This window comes from Necator americanus, chromosome IV, assembly GCF_031761385.1.
Source record: "Necator americanus strain Aroian chromosome IV, whole genome shotgun sequence".
In the NCBI taxonomy this organism is placed as follows: domain Eukaryota; kingdom Metazoa; phylum Nematoda; class Chromadorea; order Rhabditida; family Ancylostomatidae; genus Necator; species Necator americanus.
In genome coordinates this window covers 28,482,723-28,505,384 of record NC_087374.1, presented here as the reverse complement: position 1 = coordinate 28,505,384, position 22,662 = coordinate 28,482,723, and the positions used below count along the sequence as shown (strand labels likewise).

The 22,662-nt window shown below is 40.8% G+C and overlaps 6 protein-coding genes across 6 annotated transcripts; 3 read left to right on the top strand and 3 right to left on the bottom strand.

Annotated features, from left to right (window-relative positions):
• Nucleotides 1-3,802: 3,802 nt before the first annotated feature.
• Nucleotides 3,803-8,067, top strand: RB195_003018 (uncharacterized protein; the record flags this gene model as incomplete). The annotated part of the gene is made up of 8 exons (XM_064200513.1): nt 3,803-3,883; nt 5,224-5,408; nt 6,353-6,517; nt 6,689-6,766; nt 7,312-7,426; nt 7,488-7,582; nt 7,647-7,804; nt 7,859-8,067. The coding sequence occupies 8 exons, from the start codon at nt 3,803-3,805 to the stop codon at nt 8,065-8,067; spliced, it is 1,086 nt and encodes a 361-aa protein (XP_064056394.1).
• A 2,984-nt stretch (nt 8,068-11,051) lies between these two features.
• On the bottom strand, nt 11,052-11,693 carry RB195_003017 (uncharacterized protein; the record flags this gene model as incomplete). The annotated part of the gene is made up of 1 exon (XM_064200512.1): nt 11,052-11,693. The coding sequence occupies one exon, from the start codon at nt 11,691-11,693 to the stop codon at nt 11,052-11,054; it is 642 nt and encodes a 213-aa protein (XP_064056393.1).
• A 1,320-nt stretch (nt 11,694-13,013) lies between these two features.
• Nucleotides 13,014-13,559, top strand: RB195_003016 (uncharacterized protein; the record flags this gene model as incomplete). Its single annotated transcript, XM_064200511.1, has 3 exons — nt 13,014-13,053; nt 13,111-13,189; nt 13,385-13,559. The coding sequence occupies 3 exons, from the start codon at nt 13,014-13,016 to the stop codon at nt 13,557-13,559; spliced, it is 294 nt and encodes a 97-aa protein (XP_064056392.1).
• Nucleotides 13,560-17,117: 3,558 nt separating this feature from the next.
• RB195_003015 (uncharacterized protein) lies at nt 17,118-17,520 on the top strand (the record flags this gene model as incomplete). The annotated part of the gene is made up of 2 exons (XM_064200510.1): nt 17,118-17,268; nt 17,372-17,520. 2 exons carry the CDS (start codon nt 17,118-17,120, stop codon nt 17,518-17,520), a joined length of 300 nt encoding a protein of 99 aa, XP_064056391.1.
• Nucleotides 17,521-18,220: 700 nt separating this feature from the next.
• Nucleotides 18,221-18,765, bottom strand: RB195_003014 (uncharacterized protein; the record flags this gene model as incomplete). The annotated part of the gene is made up of 3 exons (XM_064200509.1): nt 18,221-18,395; nt 18,587-18,665; nt 18,726-18,765. The coding sequence occupies 3 exons, from the start codon at nt 18,763-18,765 to the stop codon at nt 18,221-18,223; spliced, it is 294 nt and encodes a 97-aa protein (XP_064056390.1).
• Nucleotides 18,766-21,357: 2,592 nt separating this feature from the next.
• RB195_003013 (uncharacterized protein) lies at nt 21,358-21,904 on the bottom strand (the record flags this gene model as incomplete). Its single annotated transcript, XM_064200508.1, has 3 exons — nt 21,358-21,532; nt 21,729-21,807; nt 21,865-21,904. The coding sequence occupies 3 exons, from the start codon at nt 21,902-21,904 to the stop codon at nt 21,358-21,360; spliced, it is 294 nt and encodes a 97-aa protein (XP_064056389.1).
• Between the last annotated feature and the right edge of the window lie 758 nt (nt 21,905-22,662).

The following is a 22,662-nucleotide window of genomic DNA, read 5'->3' as shown; positions in this document are numbered from 1 at the left end:
CGATAAATTCATCAGAGAAGAAGTGAGACCAGCTGCAGCATTTCCTAATGACCTGCACATCACTTGCTGAATTCCAGTTCTTAGAGAGAACTGGTGCGTGAGATTACGTAGTGTTTGCCCGCGTTGTTGAACACGATTGGGTGGAGAAATCTGGATCATTCTGGAAATCTTTGACTTTGTCGTTACTGCTGGCTAGCGAAGGTGTTGAAGGAATTCGTTGGACTACTACAAAATGAGAGGCTTTTAGGTTTTTTTTTTCCTATCGGATCCGCTCAAATTTGATAACTTTTGTGATTACAGTTATGAGAACCAGTTCCCAGGAGGGGACTGATTCTTCATCATTACTTCCACCATTCTCGAGTTTTTTTTTTGTGTTAGAGATAGGTCGCAATCACGTGGTAACACCAACAAATCAGAATTAACATCCTAACATATTTTCTCTTCAACAAGCTCTGCTTTAACGTTAGTCAGTTTATCTGGAAAATATCTGCGTCTGAGTCATGACTCATTGTCCGCAGTTACACATTGATGAGGTGAGTTTACGTATGGTGTGTACGTGTGTGTGATGTGTAGTGTACTTACCATGGAAACCGTTACAAATACTAGAATTGTAACAAGCAGTAATAAATAGGCGGTAACATATATTTTTATGGATCAGATGAGTACCGAACTCGTTGATCTCCTCGTTGTCGCAGATCTTTTGTTTGTTGTTCGTCCGTCCGCCCGCGCGCCTAGCAAACAATCAAATCATCATTAGGGCGTAGATCATCATTGTTTGAAAGGAACAGAGGTGTCACGTGCTTTGCTCTGTACGGTAACTACCCCTAATTTGTTTTAAAGTGGACTTTTCATGATGCGAACGTGCTGAAAGAGAGGATTTCGTAATTTTTTCTCTTTCAATTTGTGTGGTTGTCCGCTATGTTCCATTTCATTGTTGCAGTCTATTCTTCCTGAGTTGTCACACAGTACGGTCGCTATCTGCGTTTTATTTCTCGATTTTCCTGGAAAACAGATATGTTTATCCATGTCTGTACGAATGACTAATTTTTTTCAGCAATTAAAACAACAAACATTCATTCATATGGAATTAATTCTATTATTATACATAATATGTACGTCATTCTTAAATTTCTTCGGCAATTTCTAGCGAATATTCTGAAATTCTCGGCTGTCTTCAAGAGTTTGCCGCTGCTTCGTTTTACAGACAGTTCTTTTCTTTTCCAGTTTTTCTCTTTTCGGTATTCTGTTCTGTACTCTTATTTTTTTCTCTCTCTAGTCATTTATCTCCACCTCTCCTTCGCTTTCTCCTGGTTTTACCAAATCCGCCCGGAAGTTTCTTTTGATTTTCGAACTTCAAACCTCTCGGAAAGAGGTATTTTTCTGTGCTTTCTCTTCAGTTAAATACCAAAGTAGAGAATTATTTCCACTCAAGAGGTCTTTTTTTTCGCTAAACCAGTTCTCTTATGACTTCAAGAGTACAGTATCCGATTTAGTTATAATGGAGTGATGTTTAATGATTCTTATTTTGTTGAAAAATTCAAAGCCACTACAAACATGCGTTTCCTTTTCGGTGGTGACCGGAAATTGAAGTTTTCCTGTTCCTAAACTTTTTTTTTACTTGTGTCTAGACAAAAACAGCCATGTTTATACTGTTCCTTTTTTAATAGATCTTTTCTTAGTCATGTTTGCTTGGCTGCTTGGGCTTGCCATATCAAATCAACATCCGGTTCCTCTCTTCCCGAAATAACCCTAGGTATGTAGAAGTCACAGTATAAAATGACATCGTTAGTACAGCGGTTTTTTTACGCGGAAGTAATTGTGATAGTTCACATGAAGTTCTTGTGAATTCAGAACCTGCTAGGGACAAAAAAAAGAAAGTTTCCAGGAATGCTTTCACGTATTACCTACCCGAGTTTGTTTCTGGTCGAAGATTTCCCAAATCCACATTCAAAGTTGCAGTCAAAGGTGCGATAGAGGGAAGCTGGACCCTCCTCAGGTGAAGGGGGTCTCCTACTCCGACTATGGTTGCAGTCAGTCGAAAACAAATTGATTACTTTATGCGACAGCGAGTTTTACTTGAGCGAGCGGTGTTCGCATTATGTGCGCAATTGGAGAATTCTGAAGAACTCCCAGTTGCTCGCGGTCTGTTTGCACATGATCCTCCTGGAATTTTTTTTTTATTCGCAGTAATGTTCCTTCACATACTTTTCTTTATTGAGAAATTGGCGGATGGTTTCTGCCATCTCTTTTCTTTTACTAATTGTTTAGGTCCTGCTCTTTTTATTTTTCCGAAAAAAAGTTTGTGTCATGGGATTTCTCATCAGTTTAATTTTCGAGAGAATCCTTGAAGGCATCACTCCACGAATCTGAGGTGGTACGGATTTCAGGTGGAGTATTCGTATACGGCATAGTAGATTATGGAGAGGAGAGTGATTCCGTCCATTTATTTCCAATTGCCGCAAAAAACGGTCCGGAAGATACGGCTTCGGGCATTCTGGCGCACTTTTTTCCGTACCACCTCAGATTCGTGGGTGATGCCCTTAAAGGCATCACCCCACGAATCTGAGGTGGTGCAGATTTCAGGTGGAGTATTCGTATACGGGATGGGAGACTACGGAGAGGGGGGTGATTCCGTCCATTTCTTCCTAATTGCCGTAAAAAACGGCCCGGAAAATGCGGCGCCGCACAAGACTGGCGCGCTCCAATCGAACCTCTTGTACAAAATGGTGCGCCAAAACGAATGAAGCCGTATCTTCCGGGCTGTTTTTTACGGCAATTAGGAATAAATGGACGGAATCACCCCCCTCCCCGTAGTCTCCCATCCCGTATACGAATACTCCACCTGAAATCTGCACCACCTCAGATTCGTGAGGTGATGCCTTTAAATAGCGTAATGCAACCTATATTGCAGTTTAAACTGAAGTTCTCGTGACTCTGCAGTCTTTGTTGTATTGCTATATTTGCTATATTTTCAACTCTGTGAATTTAGTGGTTTGTTTGAGAAATATTAAGGTGTTCATTTTTTTTTACTGTCTAGTTCTCACAAGGATATGATTTTGCCACTATCGCACCGCCTTACCGCGGCGTAGTGACGAGACGTGATTTTTCTTTTCGTAATTTTAGTAGCTTCACTCTTTTTGGCCTGCCACCTGGATCATTTTTATTCTCATTCTCTATGAATTTTAGTTCTGACGTTGTATCTCGAAGCGAGCGTTTACTGTTTAACAGATGACCTTTTCCAGAAATAGCTGATCTCTTCCTGTTTGTCATTCCTGTTCCTCTTTTTTTTCGTCTCTTCTTTCTGTCTTTCTCGCTTTATCGAAGCGATCGCACACGATTGACGCAATTACCAAACATTCTTATCGCAACCAGGCAAACACTCACTCGTAATGGTGCCACGTTCATTGCCATCAGCTCATTACTTCTCACCTATCGCAACTCAGACGCACTGCGATATCGCGCCGTGTCCTAGAATTTGGAGCAAACACATTTACACAGCTATCTCTTTTGTTTTTTTCTTTTTCCTCTGTTCTCACCGCAGTCAAAGTGATTCGTCGTCCTACTTTTCTCATGATATTTAGAAATTTCTGTCTTCCGTTACCACTCCGATCTAGTTTCTCGACATTCCTATTCTTTTGTCCATGAAGGAAGATCTTCATATAATTTATTACGCAGTGGTGTAACGTTTGAATCTTCACGTTATTGGTATTCTTCCTATTTTCTGCTCCCGTTAGCTATTTCCGCGATATCGACTAATTATAAACGCAATCACTGTGATCGACACATTTTATTTTTCAGAAATATGACGGCCGCTGTGAAAATTCACCCGGCCATTATAACAATACCAGAAGCAGAGGTGCCAAGCGTCAGTAACCCAGTACCGGTGAGTATTATTGACTTGATCGATACTCATCTTCTACATTCCACTTTGAAAACACAGTCCCTTTGGCTCTTTTTAAACCGGGACATGGTTATGAGGTACACACTACAACAAAGCAATTAGCCGTTTTTCACTGAAATAGAAACTGTGTACTTTTTATCGCAACTTTAAACTAGGATCTCAAAATTTTGCATAACGGATCAGTGTACATGTATAACTCGTCCATAGTGAGCGTGGTTACGTCGAAAACAAGATATACATCTCACTAAATTCCTTCTGATCTTTCTGTGTTTCGAAAATTAAGAGTTCTTACGTCATTTGGAACTCGTACGCATGTAGAATGGGCGTTCTTAGAACTGTGAAAACATCTTAAAAAAGGCGTGGCTTGCAGTCGATCAGTCGATGCCAAGGGAATCTTGTTTGGGAATGCTCTGTACTTTTCCCTACACAAGAATGCGTTGTTTTAAAAGCACACACAAGTTTTGCTTAGAAAAAGTACAGGTACGTTATTGATGGGGTTTACACGGCTGATTTTTTAAAGGCATCATTCGGGGGAATTTTCAATGTTGGTTTTATCCGTACTATGTAATTATTGTAGGAGGTGTAGGTAGCAAGTATCACGAGGAAATTAGCTGACTCAGGTCGGCTGTTTATCGGACGAAGCGACTCTTTACACCCGTATAGATGATGAAATGAAAGCGCTTAGTTAGTTTAGTTGGTTTGATTACTCGCGCGAGTAAAGTGTTGTTCCGCCGACACTACGTGTACTTTCTCTTCGCTATTCGTCTTGGTGCAAATAGTTTTGTCATGTTGGATAGATTGATCAGCGTTATGCTATTAATCGTTCTAATTTACCTACAAAAAGTAATCCGGAAGTAGAATCAAATTAGAATTTTTTCCTGAGATCTCAACAAGAACGACTTTCCATTGCAGTTGTTTTCGTGTAATGAAGCTATAGTAATTAAACATGCAAATGACAGAGTTTTACCATCACCCACGGTTCCACTTCCGTAGTCTTTTGACGGAGTTCCCTGCTGGCCACCCATGTCCATGACACATGATTTCGGCGTGATCGGATGCCTACAGTGAAGTTTGTGGTGTCTGACGCGGGGATAAGAATTGTTCCTGGTCGATATGACTGTCAATCTGCTCGATGATCTCAATTATCAGCATTATTTACTGGATTTATAATGGAACAGAATGGATCTGATTTTGAAAAAAATTGCGGTTGAACCGGAGGCATTGGCAGAAAATGTAATTTGTTAAATAGAATGACGAAAGCAGTTAATCATAAGATTTTATTGGTTTGATCCGTTAACCTTCCTTAATTCATATCATTTCAGCAATTTCGTACTGCTGTTGTCCTACAAAAATTGACGAGGCTGGACTGGGAAAAGCAGAAACATCCACATAAAACGACACAACAATTGTTACAGTATCTTCATGCTAAAGGATTTGATGTGAATGACATGATAGAGAGCGATAAGAAGCAGAAAGCAGCCGTTTTGGAGATTTTAGCAAGGCTTGAGTAAGTAAATCCAGCAAATTTTCACTTCCAATTAAACTTTCAGTTAATTGCGTTTGAAATTTACAGAAGGAAAGAGCTCAAAACTGAAATAACTTGTATAAAAAACAAGGATTCCTCACCTAATTTTTGTTTTGGGTTTCCATGGGAAAAGATCAGTATTTCCTTTTCGAATTTTTCTCCCATATTTTCGTTCTTGTGCTCCAAATTTTTGCGTATCTTAGTGCTGTAGCCGTGTATTATGACGCATTTGCAACGAAAATTTGCACAATCTCTTATCCCGACACCATTTATCATCAAAACAAGAATGCGTTGTGCATTCGAAGACAAGAACGCACTGCACGAGTGCATCCTGCAAAAGTGATCGATGAAATGTGAAGTGTCCCCATTGTAGCACCGACTTTGAATTGAACGTTGCACGAAGAATTGGGTTACACTCTACTAAATTAAACAAAAAAATGTTGCTGAACTGTTGGTTTAGCTCTCCTTGCCATCTGAGGGAAATTTCAAAAAATTTACGAATTTACTACCGATCTTTCATTGCTTACGGATGAAATTTACATTCTATCAAGATCGTTTCTTCTTCACACTCAGTTTGAAAGTTAGAAATCACTCAGGAATGCTGTACTGAAGGATTGCTTTTTTTTTTGTTGAAAAATTTGCGAATTGATGATACTTAGAAATGAAAAGGCAAAAACTGTGAACTTCAAATAACTAAAAAAAAATCGAATCATTTCAGGGGAATTTCCTTAGGAAATTCATCTCCCGTCCATTGCAGCTAGTTGTACGTTTGCAGTGGTTTTGATTTTTTCTAGCGGCAAAATCTGGCGATGGGGCTATGTCCCTTTAAAATTTGTCCTCATAACTCGACGACAAATAGTCAGATAACTTCGTACACCTGATGATAACCGTCCTTTGGATTTGTATCACCATACCATTTCTTTCAGAGAAGCTAACATCATCACCCAAGTGGTTACACGCCAATCCCTACGAGCCGCAATTCCATGGGCGGATTTGGTTGTTTCGGCCGGTGGCGATGGTACATTCTTGACGGCTGCGGCTGCAGTTGCGGACAAAACACCCGTGATCGGCATCAACACCGATCCCGTGGGGTCAGTACTCGTTCTGTTGCGAGTTTTTCACAAAAATACTTTTAAAGAGGTAGGAGTGAAATGTCTAATGTATAGCGTGTGCGGAGGAAACTTTCTATGTTACTCACGTGGGCGTGGCTTACAAAGTTTTGAATTGACCTGTGGGTTCCGAAAAGATGCTCTTCCTTTCAGATCGGAAGGACATTTGTGTATCGGTGGCAAGAATCCTCCACATGATTTGTTCCAGCGTATTGCCGAAGGGAAGTTCCAGTGAGTGGATGTTTCCTTTGATTAGCTATCTGTATGACTCGATTTCTTTCTGAGAATACCGTTGTGTAGCCAAAACAAAAAAGGGTTGACCTGCAATGAACTAGAAACATTTAGAAAACTATGTAAATTTTATGTCCGGGCATAGCTGTGTTAAAACGACCTGAGGCCGGGTGGAATTGCGTAGGCGGCTGAACTCGAAGCGATGGAGGTAGTGCTATCGACTTGCTATCGACATGGGATCATCGCTAGCTCCAGAGTCGAGCAAAAGCTGTACTATCTCTGTTAATTTCTGCAGTGGTGTGGAGCTAGCGATGGACCAACCTCGATAGCCATTACGAGCTCCACTACGACGCACCTTCGACTTCGTCCGCCTTCGCAACTACGTCAGGCTTCAGATCATTTTGATCAGACTACAACTATTGTTTTATGTTACTTATTCGGATTACTTATTCGAATTTCTGTCGGTCATGTGGATAACCTCTATTGACGACAACGGATACTATAAATTTCATTATGATATCAAAACGACAGCATGAGCGTTACAGATTCGCAAACCGCAACCGAATTCGAGTCACAGTTCTTAATAAGAAACAAGAAGCCAAAAATGACTGCATTTTGGCTCTTAACGAAGTTTTTGTGGGAGAAGACGAAGCTGCAAAGGTACAACATTACTACGGGCTAAGCACAATTGGCACATGAGTTCTGAAACCACCTTCTCTAGGTGTCCACTTATTCAATATCAATTGACGATCAACCTATGGTCAAGCAGAAGAGTAGTGGATTAATTGTTAGTACGGGTACAGGAAGCACGAGCTGGTAGGCAAAATCACCATATCTGTGTGAGAATACAGCTAATGTGTTAAATTGTCCCCTTGATCAGGTACTACGGTATGAACCGAGTCGAAGAGCAGACTGTATCGGCAATTCTGGAAGCTATGCAGAACATGGGAGTAGAGGTTAAGGCGAACGTCAGAGGACTGGCCGAGGAAATTGCGAAAAAAATGAACGACAAAATTGCCTTCGAACCTGATCATCCAAGTAGGCTGGTGATTCGCAGGAAATCAATAAAATTGTCGAAACAACCGATTTCAGACTTCGCCTACTCTATCCGTGAACCGATTTTTAACGCCACGTTCAAACGTACCAGCGTGCGTGGCTTTGCGCGTCGCATTCGTCTGAAGTCTAAATGCTCGAAAGGATTTCTGGTGCTCGACGGAGCCACCAAGATCCCCTTCAACAGTGGTACCGAAGTACTTTTGGAGATCTCTGAGGCTGACGCTCTAAGGACCATTAAATTGTAGCATCTCTATGCATTCACTTTCATTATACAATAACATTACTATTTAGACGGTTAGCGTCAACATTCTGAACCTTAGGTTCATGTTTTCCTATTGATTTTTTTTTAAATTTTGTAAGCATAATATTGGACTAAGTTCACTTATTTTCGTTGTACATTGCCTTACATGTGATGAAACTGCGATCATCCCTCACGTTTTATTGTTGTAGATTGGTTTTTTTCTTCTAGGCAGTTAATTAAACGAGCAGCATTGTTAATATATTGTATTATTTTCTAGAATTCAAATCCTATTAAAATATGTCGATCAGCTTCTTCACTTTTATCTATAGTAACTCGGGTTCTATCCTCTTTCTAGGCACGAGTAATAAGGTCTGCGATTATATCAAGAACTACTAATAAATATTTCAAAACTGCAGTTTTTTTTTCGTCTGAAAAATATGAGAAATTTTTCGTCAACACAGCTATGTCGTCGTTGTTAACGGAAGGGAGAGATAACTTTATTGGAAAACTCAATACAACCAGGAACAGGTTGCAATGTTTCAGAAATAAATCAAGATTGATGTAGTGGAACAGAAACCACTGGGAAGCGAAGGAGGAGAAAGGAGTAAAAAAATTTCTATTCTTCGAAATTTCTAAGAATTTGCTTGTATGAAACTACTATGTTTTTATACGGAATTATGTTTCTAAGTCTATGGATTAATTTAGTGGAGTGAAGAGTAATTCGCAGCCGTCTTTTTTCTTTCAAACGTAAAAATGCACACGGAAGAAAAAGTTAGTAATAAAATGCTGTACACCACTAAATAGAGAATTTCTCAGTTTACAGGCAGTTATGTTTTAATCCTTTATTTTCATTTATTCTTCTCTTTTTCCTTTATTTTCATTGGTTCTTTTTTCAGATAATTGCAACAGAGTGTCATTAGTAGCAACATCTTTTTTTTTTGCATTTAACAGAGACGACAAGAAATTGCTGCAGAAATTGCTATTGGTGCTGTGTATGGTGCAGCATTGCATTAAAATACTGCCTGCCGTTTGTTCTTTCACTTGAGGAATTTGAAATTTGACGTGGATAACATAACATTGGAAGAATGAGTAAATGTCACGACGTTCATGCAATTTCCGTATTTTTAAGTCACTTTAAAACATTTCAATATCCGACAGCTTCAATTCGTCAGCTGCAATCCCGTTCGTTAGTGAAGAGAAATCGTTCACATCAGTGAAGAATTCCGGCTATTTTCCGCCGAAATTCGTGAGAAGTTCGAGTAAAAGCATCTTCGTTGTTCTCGATAGAAGCAAGACAGCTCCTGCCCCATTACGTCAGGCCAACGTAAAGAGATCATTCCAGGAATCTGGTGTGGTACGGGTTTCAAGTGGGTGATGCCTATACGAGGTCGTAGATTGTGAGGGAGAGGGTGATTCCGTTCATCTCTCCTCATATCAGTGTTAACGGACGACCCCGAAATGCTGTTTCTTACGACGGCTTCTATGGCAATGCGCAACTCTTGCGCACTCCTGCCTGCGATTCGTCCGAATGGGTTTTCCTCAAGAAAAAAAGGTTTCCCAAACCCATTCGGGGAAACCTTCTTTCACTTTTCAGAAACAGTTCCGGGGTCGTCCGTATACACTGATACAGGAGAGATGAACGGAATCACCCTCTTCCCCATAATCTACGACCCCGTAAAGGCACTATCCGCCTGAAAGCCGTACCATCCCAGATTCGTGGGGCGATGCCTTTGATGTGCCACTTCGACTTGCGACAACACGTCCCACGGTACGTAGTACCTGTTATTCTAGCTGTAATCCGAACGTGCTCACTCGAATCTAAAGTTTCGAGAGGCTCTGAGCCTTACATGAATGCTAACGCGGCGAGAAATCCAAATGCGTGTTCTGCTGTCCATTTTCTCTGTTGTTTCTCTGGAGTTTTGGAGATAGGACTAATGTGATGGAATAAATGCTGTTTTAGAAACTGCTATAATTCGATGCAACGAAAGAGAGGGATCGCATCTAAAGTAGTGAACACAATAAGCGATCAATTAACTATGAGTTTTGAATTCAAAGGTGAGTTGCAACATTTCGGTCAAAGAAAGATTTCTGCCGAAGATACTTGCTTCGCTTCCAGCGACGATCAAATATTTCATGCCGTTTATAGTTTCTGCACCATTTCCATACCTCTTGTTTTGTTTTCCTTTCCCTCGTTTCTTTCTTTCATTTTTTATCTCCAATCTTTCGTGTTTTTCTATCCTACGCACTGCTTTGTCTTGATTATTTCATTGTATTTGAAGCAGCGCCTAACAAAATTGACGATGTTGGCATCCATTAAACGAATAGACAGGGGTGATGGCGTAGTCCATGAATGCGAGCATAGTTGGGTTCAACCTCACCGAGTAATCACGAAAAGAGTATGAAACAGCCATTGTCGCAGCCATGAGCCCGACTACAAAATTCGCAATGTGTCCGTGGTTGTGCAATTCGCAGAGCGGTTTACGTTCTATTGCGTAGTTGGTTGTATCGTTTGGGAAGCCACACACGGCTACCGTACCCAACGTTTTCTAGATTGCTAGGTCGAACGCGATCACATCCATACTCGGAAACTACACGCTACTACTGTCTGTTCTATCTATTCAATCTCTACGGTGTTAATTTCGTGACAGCCTACCTCAGTTGCGTTTTTGTCTCTCTCTCTGCAGTTATGTCTATTTTTCAATCTGCCTTTATTATTCTGTTAATTGCTTCTCTGTTTTCCATTCGTACAGTGGTTCTTCTCGGCATTTCATATTTCCTTCATTTTCATTTTCATATGTTTTACCATCTCTATTACACTGGACCAAAGTTTCTAGATATTTTTCGAATGTAAGAGTCTTGCTACGCATAGATACTAAGTATCGATAGAAGTCTTGAAAGCAATGCTGAATTATTGGGTTGAGGAATAAGTTCTTTCCGTTTTTTCTTTATTGAAAAATCCTGATATTTTACAACAATTATAACAAGCAATTAATCAACTATGTATTCTCCGTCATTGTTTACGACCTGCTCCCACCTCTCGACCAACTTGTTAATACCGTTTTGCCAAAAACCGCCGGGCCTGGACTCGAAGAAGTTGTTGAGCCAATTTTCGAGGTCCTCGTTGTTGTCGAAGGTAACACCTCGCATTTGGTTCGACAGCGAGCGGAAAAGGTGATAATCTGTTGGCGCAAGGTCCGGAGAGTACGGTGGGTGCTGAAGGACTTCCCAATCGAGCTCTTGGAGGGCGGCTTTGACGATGTTTGCTGTGTGAGGCCGTGTGTTGTCGTGAAGCAGGATGACTTGGCCTCGTCGATGAGGTCTTTTCAGTTGAATAGCCTCTTTTACTCGATGAAGCTGGGCTATATAGAGATTTTTCTCGTCTTCCTTCAAAAGCGCTTTGAGACTATCCTCGTCGAAGTCAGAAGGTCGACCAGAGCGGAGAGAGTCGTCCAGGTCGAAATTGCCATTTTTGAATTTGGCAAACCAATTTCGAGCAGTCCTCGCAGTTATAGCATCCTCTCCATACACGGCGCAAATATCCCGAGCAGCTTCGGTGGCTTTTTGACCTCGGCGAAAGGCGAAGTAAAGAAGGTGTCGAAAATGTTGTTTTTTACCGCCTGGAATGTCCATTTCAGAGGCCTGAAATTAAGGCAACATTTAGTTATCGAAAAAATGGTTACAACAGGTTTGTAGAGCAGAAAAACCTCTTTAAAATGGTATATTACGATTGGCCTTACGAAAAAAGAATCGCTGTAAACAAACGATCGATTAAAACGGCAAGAACTTATTCCCCAACCTAATAGATAGAAACGACAGATTTGAAAAGCTCGCCAATTCAACCAACTTATCCGTTTTACCTCTGACTGTTTAACGATAGGATTTGAACCTGTCAGTTTCAGTGGCAGGAAGTGATGTCTGAGTGGTAATTAAAAGCATAACCAAACAAACCACGAATCTGAGGTGGTGCAAATTTCAGGTGGAGTATTCGTATACGGGGTAGTAGATTATGGAGAAGGGGGTGATTCCGTCCATTTCCTGCTAATTGGCGTAAAAAAATAGCCCCGAATATGCGGCGCGTGCACAAGGCTGGCGCGCTCCAATCGAACTCCTCGTAGAAAATAGTGCGCCAGAACGCCTGAAGCCGTATCATCCGGGCCGTTTTTTACGGCAACCAGGAAGAAATGGACGGAATCACCCTCCTCTCCATAGTCTCCCATCCCGTATACGAATACTCCACCTGAAATCTGCACCACCTCAGATTCGTGGGGTGATGCCTTTAAGTACATTTTGACTCTGAATTTGAATTGAATTGAATGATGAATTTCCTGTGAATACAAGACTGAAAACGAAATTCTATTGTATTGCAAAAAATATCACCATGTTTCATATAATCAGAGCTATAATCAGTGAGGAGCAAGAGCAAGAGTATTACTATCTTTCTCATTAAAGACTGGTTTTTTTGGCAAGGTTCTGCTGCCATTGTAGGGCAGCAGGTGTTTGGGGATGTTCGCATCCTCGCATAGACTCGTACCCAGGCACTAGCACATATGAGATAGAAGAACGCTAGAATTAGTGTCTTCATACCAGAGAGAAGTTTCAACTACGTCATTAAACACTCACAGGAAAAACGCATGGCTAAATAAGCAAAGGCATAGATGGGCTGAGCAAACAATGACACTGTTGGCGCCATCGTCACATCTGAATTATGTCCCACTTTAGCTATGCTACAGCACGTAGTTAGCAGAAGGGGCACAAGGGAAAAAAGTAAACAAACTCAAACAATTGAATGAAACCAATAAGAAATCCCCTCTGATCACAAATTAAAGAGATTTTCCACTGAAATGCCCCGGGTTTGTTGACGCAAGCCGATTCTGACCACGGTATGATTACCGACCGCTACTATAAAAGGTCCACCAGAATCGGTAGAGGCACACAACAAATCCCATCACGATGATGTTCTTGCTGCTCCTGATGTTCGGTCTTGTAGTCGGTGAGAGAACTTTAGTTGTTTCCTATATCATTTAGTTCCTATTTTAAATTGTTGAAGGACAGAACGAAGTAGATAACAAAACGGAAGTATGCCTCATGGAGCCTGATGAGGGCCTCTGCAGAGCTCTTTTGAGAAGGTCAGTGTAATAATGGTAAAGCAATGTTTACTCCTCTTAAGAAAAAAAAAGAAGAGCTCCCGGAATATATGAGCAGCCCTAGTAGCTGCTGCTTCTCGGTGAAACTACTTCAACTGCTGTGAAAAAACCCTGTAGTAAAGATTATTCAGAGTTAAAAGCCTCAAATTGTCAAACCAAGTTGTCTGCAACTTTTAGATGGGCATGGGATCCAGTGGAAGAGCGCTGCGAACCATTCTACTACGGCGGTTGCGGAGGTAACGGGAATAGATTTGAGACACAACAACAATGCCTTGATGAATGCTGGAACAACCACGTCGACGAAGAGCACAAGAAGAAGCCTGAGCCGAGATGCATAAAATACATAGTATAAGTGAAAGAAAAACGACTTTGTGTCATCAGTTGGCATTCATAACGATGTTCGACGTAATAGTATACGTATTAGTAAAATAACTAGTTTTCATTGAAGAGATAAGTAATCGAATTCTGGCGTTTGAAATGCTACAAATAAATCAACTAAATAAATGGAGTAATAAATCACCACACAAAATTGAGCGCATGTAGAACAGTTGTAAGAGGTTTCGCAACGTCTTCACGGTCGATGTGGACATCGCCCAGAGCTGAGAGAGCCTTTCCTACTTTGGGAAGTAATAATTACTGTTATCAGGAGGGTACTTTTGATAACAGTAACCAGTAAAATTGTATAGTCGTAGACAAAATGCGCTGCAAAAAGACTGAACTGAGATGTGTAAAATACATACAATAGGGTAATAAAAGAGCTTACAAAATAATGGCAAAAGCTCTTTCGTAAGTTTTTCACCCACGAGTAGCAGTGGTACTGAAGACAAACACAAAAACAAATGTCAATTAAGACTACGTAGTGGAATACAATAGTGGCGAAAACTACAGAAATCATGAAGGAAAGAGCTGTGAGAAGACTCTCGCGCTCTGTAGAGCTTTCTGCTACCAGACGTAAAGTAACAAACAAAACGGATGCATTAGGCTGGCCAAAAAGTTTTAGAACATTTGCAAACGTATCGCGTATAGCTAAGTTGCGACAAGTTCTAACGAGCGGAAGAATAAGTTCAATAAAGGTGTGCGCGTGAGTTTGTTAGCTCACGACAATATGATAATATGGGAATTGTATCCCAGAAGAATGCAGATGTAGTGGTTCAGTGGTACATTACAAATGTTTATTATAGAATAATAAAAGAACACAGAACAGACAAGTCGGCTCTCTCGGCCAGAGGATCCACGAGTGCCACAAACGTGCCGCCTCCTTGCCATATAGTCGGCAAGGAGGCGAATATCGAATAATATAAACTATCAACATTGCATTATTAGTTATGGAGTTCCGAGATCGGAACAAAAGGTCAAGCTTAAACCCAGGAGAAATAGAGCACCCAGTAGCACTTAAACAGAACAACAACAGAAACACAGAAGCAGGTGTTTGTAGAAGTGAAAAGGAACTACCAAAAACTACATTTGGGAATAAAACAAACAAATGCTCCCAAAACATGGTGCATAAAGTGTTTTTCGTTAATGATTCAGCTAGAGATGCGCCACCACGTTCACTTCAATTCAGAATAGTTTGAGGTTCACGAATGTGTAACTGGCCTATACAATGACTTGGTGGGGGGAGGAGCTAGGCGATGTGTCAAGTAAGATTTTTTTTATCTTCCCAGACAAGTCTGGCACCGATTCATAGACCATGGAGGGATCAAATACTTGTTGAGCACTAGGGCACTAGGGATTCGAACCTCCGATCGATCATGTGGGCAGCGGAACCTCTTACCGTTACAATTCACCCACCCCTATTGAGATAACTTCAGTATACTCCAATTTCAAGGAGTGTGTGATTTTATGCTTTCATATTTGTGGTCTTGAAGTGGATGAGGTGTCTCCTGTGCAAACGCGCTATCATGAGTTCACTTGGCGTGCACTTTTTCGTGCCCTTGCACAGGATGCTCGCTAGGTCCACGGATCTCCTTCGTTTTTCTTTTCTTTTGTTTTCAAAGAGTGCACTTCAACTGAATATCCTCCCACAAACTCCAGTAGAAACATAAATAAAAACAAAAGACTTAGAGACTTTGAAAACCTCGGGATACCCTTCACGAGCGGTATCCCATCTATCCCGAGTAACTTCAGTCTCGTACGAATTATACCACCTACGTCCACCCTGATGGCAGGTTGCTCGAGAGTATTTACCTACTATCCTCTTCTGGTTTCCATAGTTTTCAGAATTAAGCAAATGACTACGCCCCTCAGTCTCTATGTATGGACTTTACTTGGCCTAGAAATGTGCTGAAGCAGTGCTGAAACTTTGTCTCGGTATCTCCTATGTGCTAGAAAAAATAATAATAGCATTAATACTAAGAGTTCGTGAACTTCAAAAATTTTACCCATCAGGTTTTCGGCAACCCAAAACAGAAGCTCCCAATTTTTCATTTGTAGGCTGCAACACATTTCCTGCAAACTACGCATTCCCTTCCGAATTTTTGCATTCCCTCCGTCTCTCAGAACTCATTTTCTCTTGAAAAAATCAATACATTAATCCCATTTTCAAAGTTCTCGCGATGATCTTACAGCAAATTTAAATGTTAGAAATTCTGTATCACTTGGCCATCGGGCGACATCAAAACATCACCTAGCGGGAAAAGTTTCCCACAGAAGCTATGCGATAAAACCCTCTTCTTTGGAGTAGCTCCCACAACAATGGTACAATTATTTTACGTTTTTTAAGACACACACACTATATTTTAACAATTTTTTATAGCGCATGAATCAAAGACCAGTGCCGCAACCGAAGCAGGAAACATAATGATTTTCGAGGTAAAAGGAACCCTCAACTACATCAATAAAATGCAACCCTTCAGGAGATGCAGAAGATAGGATACAAGATCACAGTAGGCAGACTAGACTTAATTGGCAATTTCCAGACGTAATGCATTTCCTAGATGTCTGCAAAACGGTCTATCTGTATACAGTAGCCGTTGCAATCATTTTCTCAGTCACCCCGGCTTATCTCAGCTCATGCACGACTAAACATTCACAACAAATAGCCTCGACAACGTCAACATTCTTGACATTCGTCTCTATTCTAATCTTTACGATGCGGCTGCTTTTCCTTATTCTTCAAAGACTACTCAAAATGATAATTTCTCTTATCCGCATTCCAACTAGGCTCCACGCTTTTTAAATTGAGCTTCTTTATTGAGGATGATACAATCCTGGCCCAAATCTTCGTGTAGCTTCTGTCAATACCCCAAAACGCAATACCATCTTTCCAGTATGGCTCATGAGAATTACCCGGCCAAAGACATCTCCATTATCGCGGGTGCGAGCCCGTGAACTTTGGTAACTTGTGGCCTTTTATAATGTATTTTGGAATGCGGAGGGAATGTAAAGCTGTCGATGTGAGCCCCCCTCTAGGAATAATCTTGTAGCGCCTCTATAGAAAAAAAGTTTCATAAAAATCAGATATCTTGTCTGTGCTTTTGCTTTGTACGCCGCTATTGCTCCAGTTTGGTTTTGGCGTGGCGCTTCTTTGTAGTTTTTTCTTGCCCCCGCTTTAACGCTTCCTTTTTAGAACCCAAACTGTTGATTTGATTTACTCTGTGCTTTGTTAAGCTGTTATTACGCTGCGCTGCTTTGTGCTTGTTACATTGTCAATTCGTTCAGTTGCTGTTTTGTTTCACTTCTTCCGTTAGTCACTTAAAGGCATCACCCACCGAATCTGGGGTGGTACGGGTTTCAAGCAGGTAACGCCTTTAACCATATAATTGTACGTGTAATCGTAAATGTAAGTTTCTGTATTGATAATTTGATTTGGTTTAATTACCCAAGTCTGAAGTAGTAAATTTTTGCGCTGTTCGTGGTACAGGAACCGCCATGCCACACAAAGAACACTGAATACCGAAAAAGTTTACTCATGGAGCTCGTGGTGGAACAGGCTGAAGCTGAAAGGCTTTGGGCCAATGAACAACAACGTCAACGTCAACAACAACATGAACAACAACAGCGATCGCAACAACCACCCGCACTCCTCAATAAGGCGTCAATGAGAACAACCAGCGAAGACTGTTATAACACGAGATGACCCAATTTTGACTTATTGAGAATGAAAAGACTAACGTCTACCAGAGACAAATTCTCAGAAAAGAAGATTAAAAGCGAGAAGTTGAGGGCTCATTGTCACGTCTCATTTACTAGCATACGAAGAGATGCTGGATGGTACAGAGGAGCTGTTTAAGATGCAGAAACCTCTCGTCAACGAACTTCAAGGACAAACAATACTCAGAGGACAGGACAAGAAGCACATGACCAGGACCTAGCTCAGCCCCCCAATAACTTCAAAATTCTAAGCTCAAAATCTCATATGTCCCTTTTGTGACGGAAATCACTTCGCTTCCGATTGCACTAGAGTTCAACGAGTTCCGCAAAGGGAGACTGAAACTGTTCGAACGCGATAATGCGAACGGTGTCCCTTTAGAGCAACACATTTTGCAACTTCATGTTCACATCAAAGTTCTTGTTTTTACTGTAAGAACGAAAGAAAAGAGGCAGAAATGGGAAAGCACCGTAGTACTTTCTACACCACTTCCCTCATCATTTGAAAGAGTAGCTAGAGTAATGACAAGTGAATAGAAAAGCCCCAGTGAAATCAGAAAAAGCAAACGAAATTCATACCCAAAATCGACCAGTGTAACTTGTGAATAAAGATTGCTCATCATATGACGCTCGAGTAATTGAAAAGAGAAAATATGGGAGGAAACGTAATCCCTTTTTTCCTCAAAGTGATGAAGTCATTGATCTCGAAATGAAGCTTAAAAAGTATTGATGTCGAAAAATTGTTGAAAATACTGCTTGAAATTGAAAAGTTGATCTACATAGAGAAGTGGTGTAGAATGTACTGTGATGCTTTCTCACCTCTGCTTTTCTTTTCTCGTTCTTACAGTAAAAACAAGAACTTTGATTTGGACATGAAGTTGCTAAATGTGTTGCTCTTAAGAGGTACCGTTTATTATTTATTACTTATTTTATGTATTTTATGCATTTCGGTACAGGCTTCTTCCAGTGCTCTTCGTCGACGTGTTTGTTCCAGCATTCATCAAGGCATTGCTGTGGTGTCTTAAATCTATTCCCGTTACCTCTGCAACCGCCGTAGTAGAATGGTTCGCAGCGCTCTTCCACTGGATCCCATGCCCATCTAAAAAATTGTAGACAACTTAATTTGACAATGTGAGGCTTTCTGAATAAACTTTATTACAAGTTTTTTTTACAGCGGTTGAAGTAGTTTCATCGAGAAGCAGCAGCTACTAGGGCTGCTCATATATTCCGGGAGCTCTTCTTTTTTTTTCTTAAGAGGAGTAAACATTGCTTTACCATTATTACACTGACCTTCTCCAAAGTGCTCTGCAGGGTCCATCATCAGGCTCCATGAGGCATACTTCCGTTTTGTTATCCACTTCGTTCTTTCCTTCAAAAACTTGGATCAGGAACTATATGACAATTAAAAAAACAACTGAAGTTCTCTTACCGGCTACAAGATCGAACATCAGGAGCAGCAAGAACATCATCGTGATGGGATTTGTTGTGTGCCTCTACCAATTCTGGTGGAGCTTTTATAGTAGCGGTCGGTAACCATACCCTGGTCACAATCGGCTTGCGTCGTCAAACCCCGGAGCAGTACAGTGGAAAACAGCTTCAATTTGTAGTCACAGGATTTCTTTTTGATTCCATTTAATTGTTTAAACTTGTTTTCTTTTTCCCCTCTGCTAACTACGTACTTTTCGGCAAGTAATGTACTATAGCTAAAGTGGGACATGATTCAAATATGACGATGATGAAGTTCAGGACGTCAAAAATCAGTATAGTCATTTTTGGCTCGGCCTATCTATGTCTACACTTATTGAGCCATCTGTGTTTTCCCTGTGAATGCTTAATGACGCATGTAGTTGAAAAATTGAGTCCTCTCTGGTTTGAAGAAACTAATTCTATCATTCTTCTATCTCATATGTGTTAGTGGCTGCGTACGAGTCTATGCGAGGATGCGATGAAAACACTTGCAGCCCCACAATGGCGGCAGGATTTTACCAAAAATCATCTTTAATGAGAAAGATAGTAATACTCGCTACTTTTGCTCTTCTTCACCCACTGATGATAACTCTGATTATATGAAACACGGTATTTCTTTGCCAATGATGCCAAAACAGCCGCAAGGACATCTACCCGAGCCAAGACGAGGCCAGAACAACTTGAGATTGAGATCAACCCGCTTGCGCTCCACGAGCGCGGCTAAGGTGCTGAGCTAAGGAGCGGAGCTAGCTGGGTGACATCATGAACTCAAGGTTTATGAAAATGGCGGTCTGGGACAAAATCCACTTCCATATCGCACGGAGATGCGTTTGAGAAGAACGGCTAATATATCTAATTAGAGTGCTATTACTACTTACTTACCATACTTACTTACTTACTTACTTTACTTACTTACCATAGGATCAGGCTTGTCGTCTCGCAATTTAGCGATATACGATACGTTTGCAAATGTTCGAAAACTTTTTGGGCAACCTTATACATCCGTTTTCTTACGTTACGTTCAGCAGCACAGAGCTCTACAGAGCGCGAAGACCTTCTCATAGCTCGTTCCTCCATTACGTTCCGTCATTACAGTACTCCACTACGTAGTCTTAAGCGGTGTCCTTATTCATTAGCTTTGGGGTTTGTTGTTGTTTGTCCTTGGGGTGACCTCAGGAGTTTAGTTTGAGATCTTGCTTCTGGCCCAACCCTATATAATTGCACAATTAGCATCACTCAAATGTGCAAAACAAATGAAATTCTCTTTTTCTGTTAGTTCAATAGTATCTTCTGATGCCACAACATCTTCTTAATTTTCAGTTTGCAGAAACTAGATTTTTGCCGCACTCTTCGTATAATTATGCATAGTTTTCTCTATTACGTACTGCAGGATTTTACAACGTTTGTAGTAACACAAATAGTTCGCCTTCATAAATTCAGTTTGCGGCGATTGAACTTCCACTCCATTTTCTCGTGTAATTGTGCACGACCAACATGCTTTGTGGTCGTAATCCCAGAAAACTCCTTTGTCTCGCTAGTTCTTCTGAGGCTAGGACGTCGGAAGTAAAAAGCTCTGTAGGAATTGTATTTCAAGCCAGTTCTACGCAGCACCGTAACTGTGTACAGTTCACGCTATTCTTAGACATATTTTGGAGTTCTACCACGCCTACGACTGCAAAAACGCTAATCGTGCACAGCTACACAAAGAAATGGGGCAAAAATGCAGTTTCTGAAACCAAGGGTGCCATAACTACAAAACAAAGATAAAACTAATAGACAGTGATCTTGGAAGGACTACGTAAAAGGCGGTAATCTCCACAAGCGGTTGTAACCTGATATAATGATGAGATTTACGCGACCATTGGGAATTGACTCGGTCAGATTCTCTGTTTCCACGTGAATTTTTCTTCAACAGCACCGTCACTAGTAGCAGGAATATGTTCATTCTGAGGCTGGACAAACCAGCCTGTCTAGACCGAGATGTACACTGAGTGTTTCATCCAGAAGGTTCCGCAGCACTGACGTGAAATTAGACGATTTCTGTCCGAGCACTTCTCTCCGATTAATAAAAAAAAAGAGCATAAGAAAATACTTGTTGGTTTTGCTTCAATTACATGGACTACCTGCCTTCGGTACCACTGCTACTCGTGGATGAAAAACTTACGAAAGAGCTTTCGCCATTATTTTGTAAGCTCTTTCATTACCCTATTGTATGTATTTTACACATCTCAGTTCAGTCTTTTTGCAGCGCATTTTGTCTACGACTATACAATGTTACTGGTTACTGTTATCAAGAGTATCCTCCTGATAACAGTAATTATTACTTCCCAAAGTAGGAAAGGCTATCTCAGCTCTGAGCGATGTCCATATCGACCGCGAAGACGTTGCGAAACCTCTTACAACTCAATTGCGCTCTATTTTGTGTGGTGATTTATTACTCCATTTATTTAGTTGATTTATTTGTAGCATTTCAAACACCAGAATTCGATTACTTATCTCTTCAATGAAAACTAGTTATTTTACTAATACGTATACTATTACGTCGAACATCGTTATGAATGCCAATTGATGACACAAAGTCGTTTTCTTTTCACTTATACTATGTATTTTATGCATCTCGGCTCAGGCTTCTTCTTGTGCTCTTCGTCGACGTGGTTGTTCCAGCATTCATCAAGGCATTGTTGTTGTGTCTCAAATCTATTCCCGTTACCTCCGCAACCGCCGTAGTAGAATGGTTCGCAGCGCTCTTCCACTGGATCCCATGCCCATCTAAAAGTTGCAGACAACTTGGTTTGACAATTTGAGGCTTTTAACTCTAAATAATCTTTACTACAGGGTTTTTTTCACAGCGGTTGAAGTAGTTTCATCGAGAAGCAGCAGCTACTAGGGCTGCTCATATATTCCGGGAGCTCTTCTTTTTTTTTCTTAAGAGGAGTAAACATTGCTTTACCATTATTACACTGACCTTCTCAAAAGAGCTCTGCAGAGGCCCTCATCAGGCTCCATGAGGCATACTTCCGTTTTGTTATCTACTTCGTTCTGTCCTTCAACAATTTAAAATAGGAACTAAATGATATAGGAAACAACTAAAGTTCTCTCACCGACTACAAGACCGAACATCAGGAGCAGCAAGAACATCATCGTGATGGGATTTGTTGTGTGCCTCTACCGATTCTGGTGGACCTTTTATAGTAGCGGTCGGTAATCATACCGTGGTCAGAATCGGCTTGCGTCAACAAACCCGGGGCATTTCAGTGGAAAATCTCTTTAATTTGTGATCAGAGGGGATTTCTTATTGGTTTCATTCAATTGTTTGAGTTTGTTTACTTTTTTCCCTTGTGCCCCTTCTGCTAACTACGTGCTGTAGCATAGCTAAAGTGGGACATAATTCAGATGTGACGATGGCGCCAACAGTGTCATTGTTTGCTCAGCCCATCTATGCCTATGCTTATTTAGCCATGCGTTTTTCCTGTGAATGTTTAATGACGTAATTGAAACTCCTCTCTGGTATGAAGCACTAATTCTAGCGTTCTTCTATCTCAGATGTGCTAGTGCCTGGGTACGAGTCTATGCGAGGATGCGAACATCCCCAAACACCTGCTGCCCTACAATGGCAGCAGAACTTTACCAAAAAAAAAATCAGTTTTTAATAAGAAAGATAGTAATACTCTTGCTCTTGTTCCTCACTGATTATAGCTCTGATTACATGAAACATGGTAATATTTTTTTGCAATACAATAGAATTTCGTTTTCAGTCTTTATTCACAGGAAATTCATCATTCAGTTCAATTCAATTTCAATCCCATTCAATTGCTTTAACTTGCTTCCTTTTGTTTTTATCTTCTCTGTCCTGAGTACGCAATCCGCAGGAAACTCCGGAAGAGAATTCACTGTCAAAA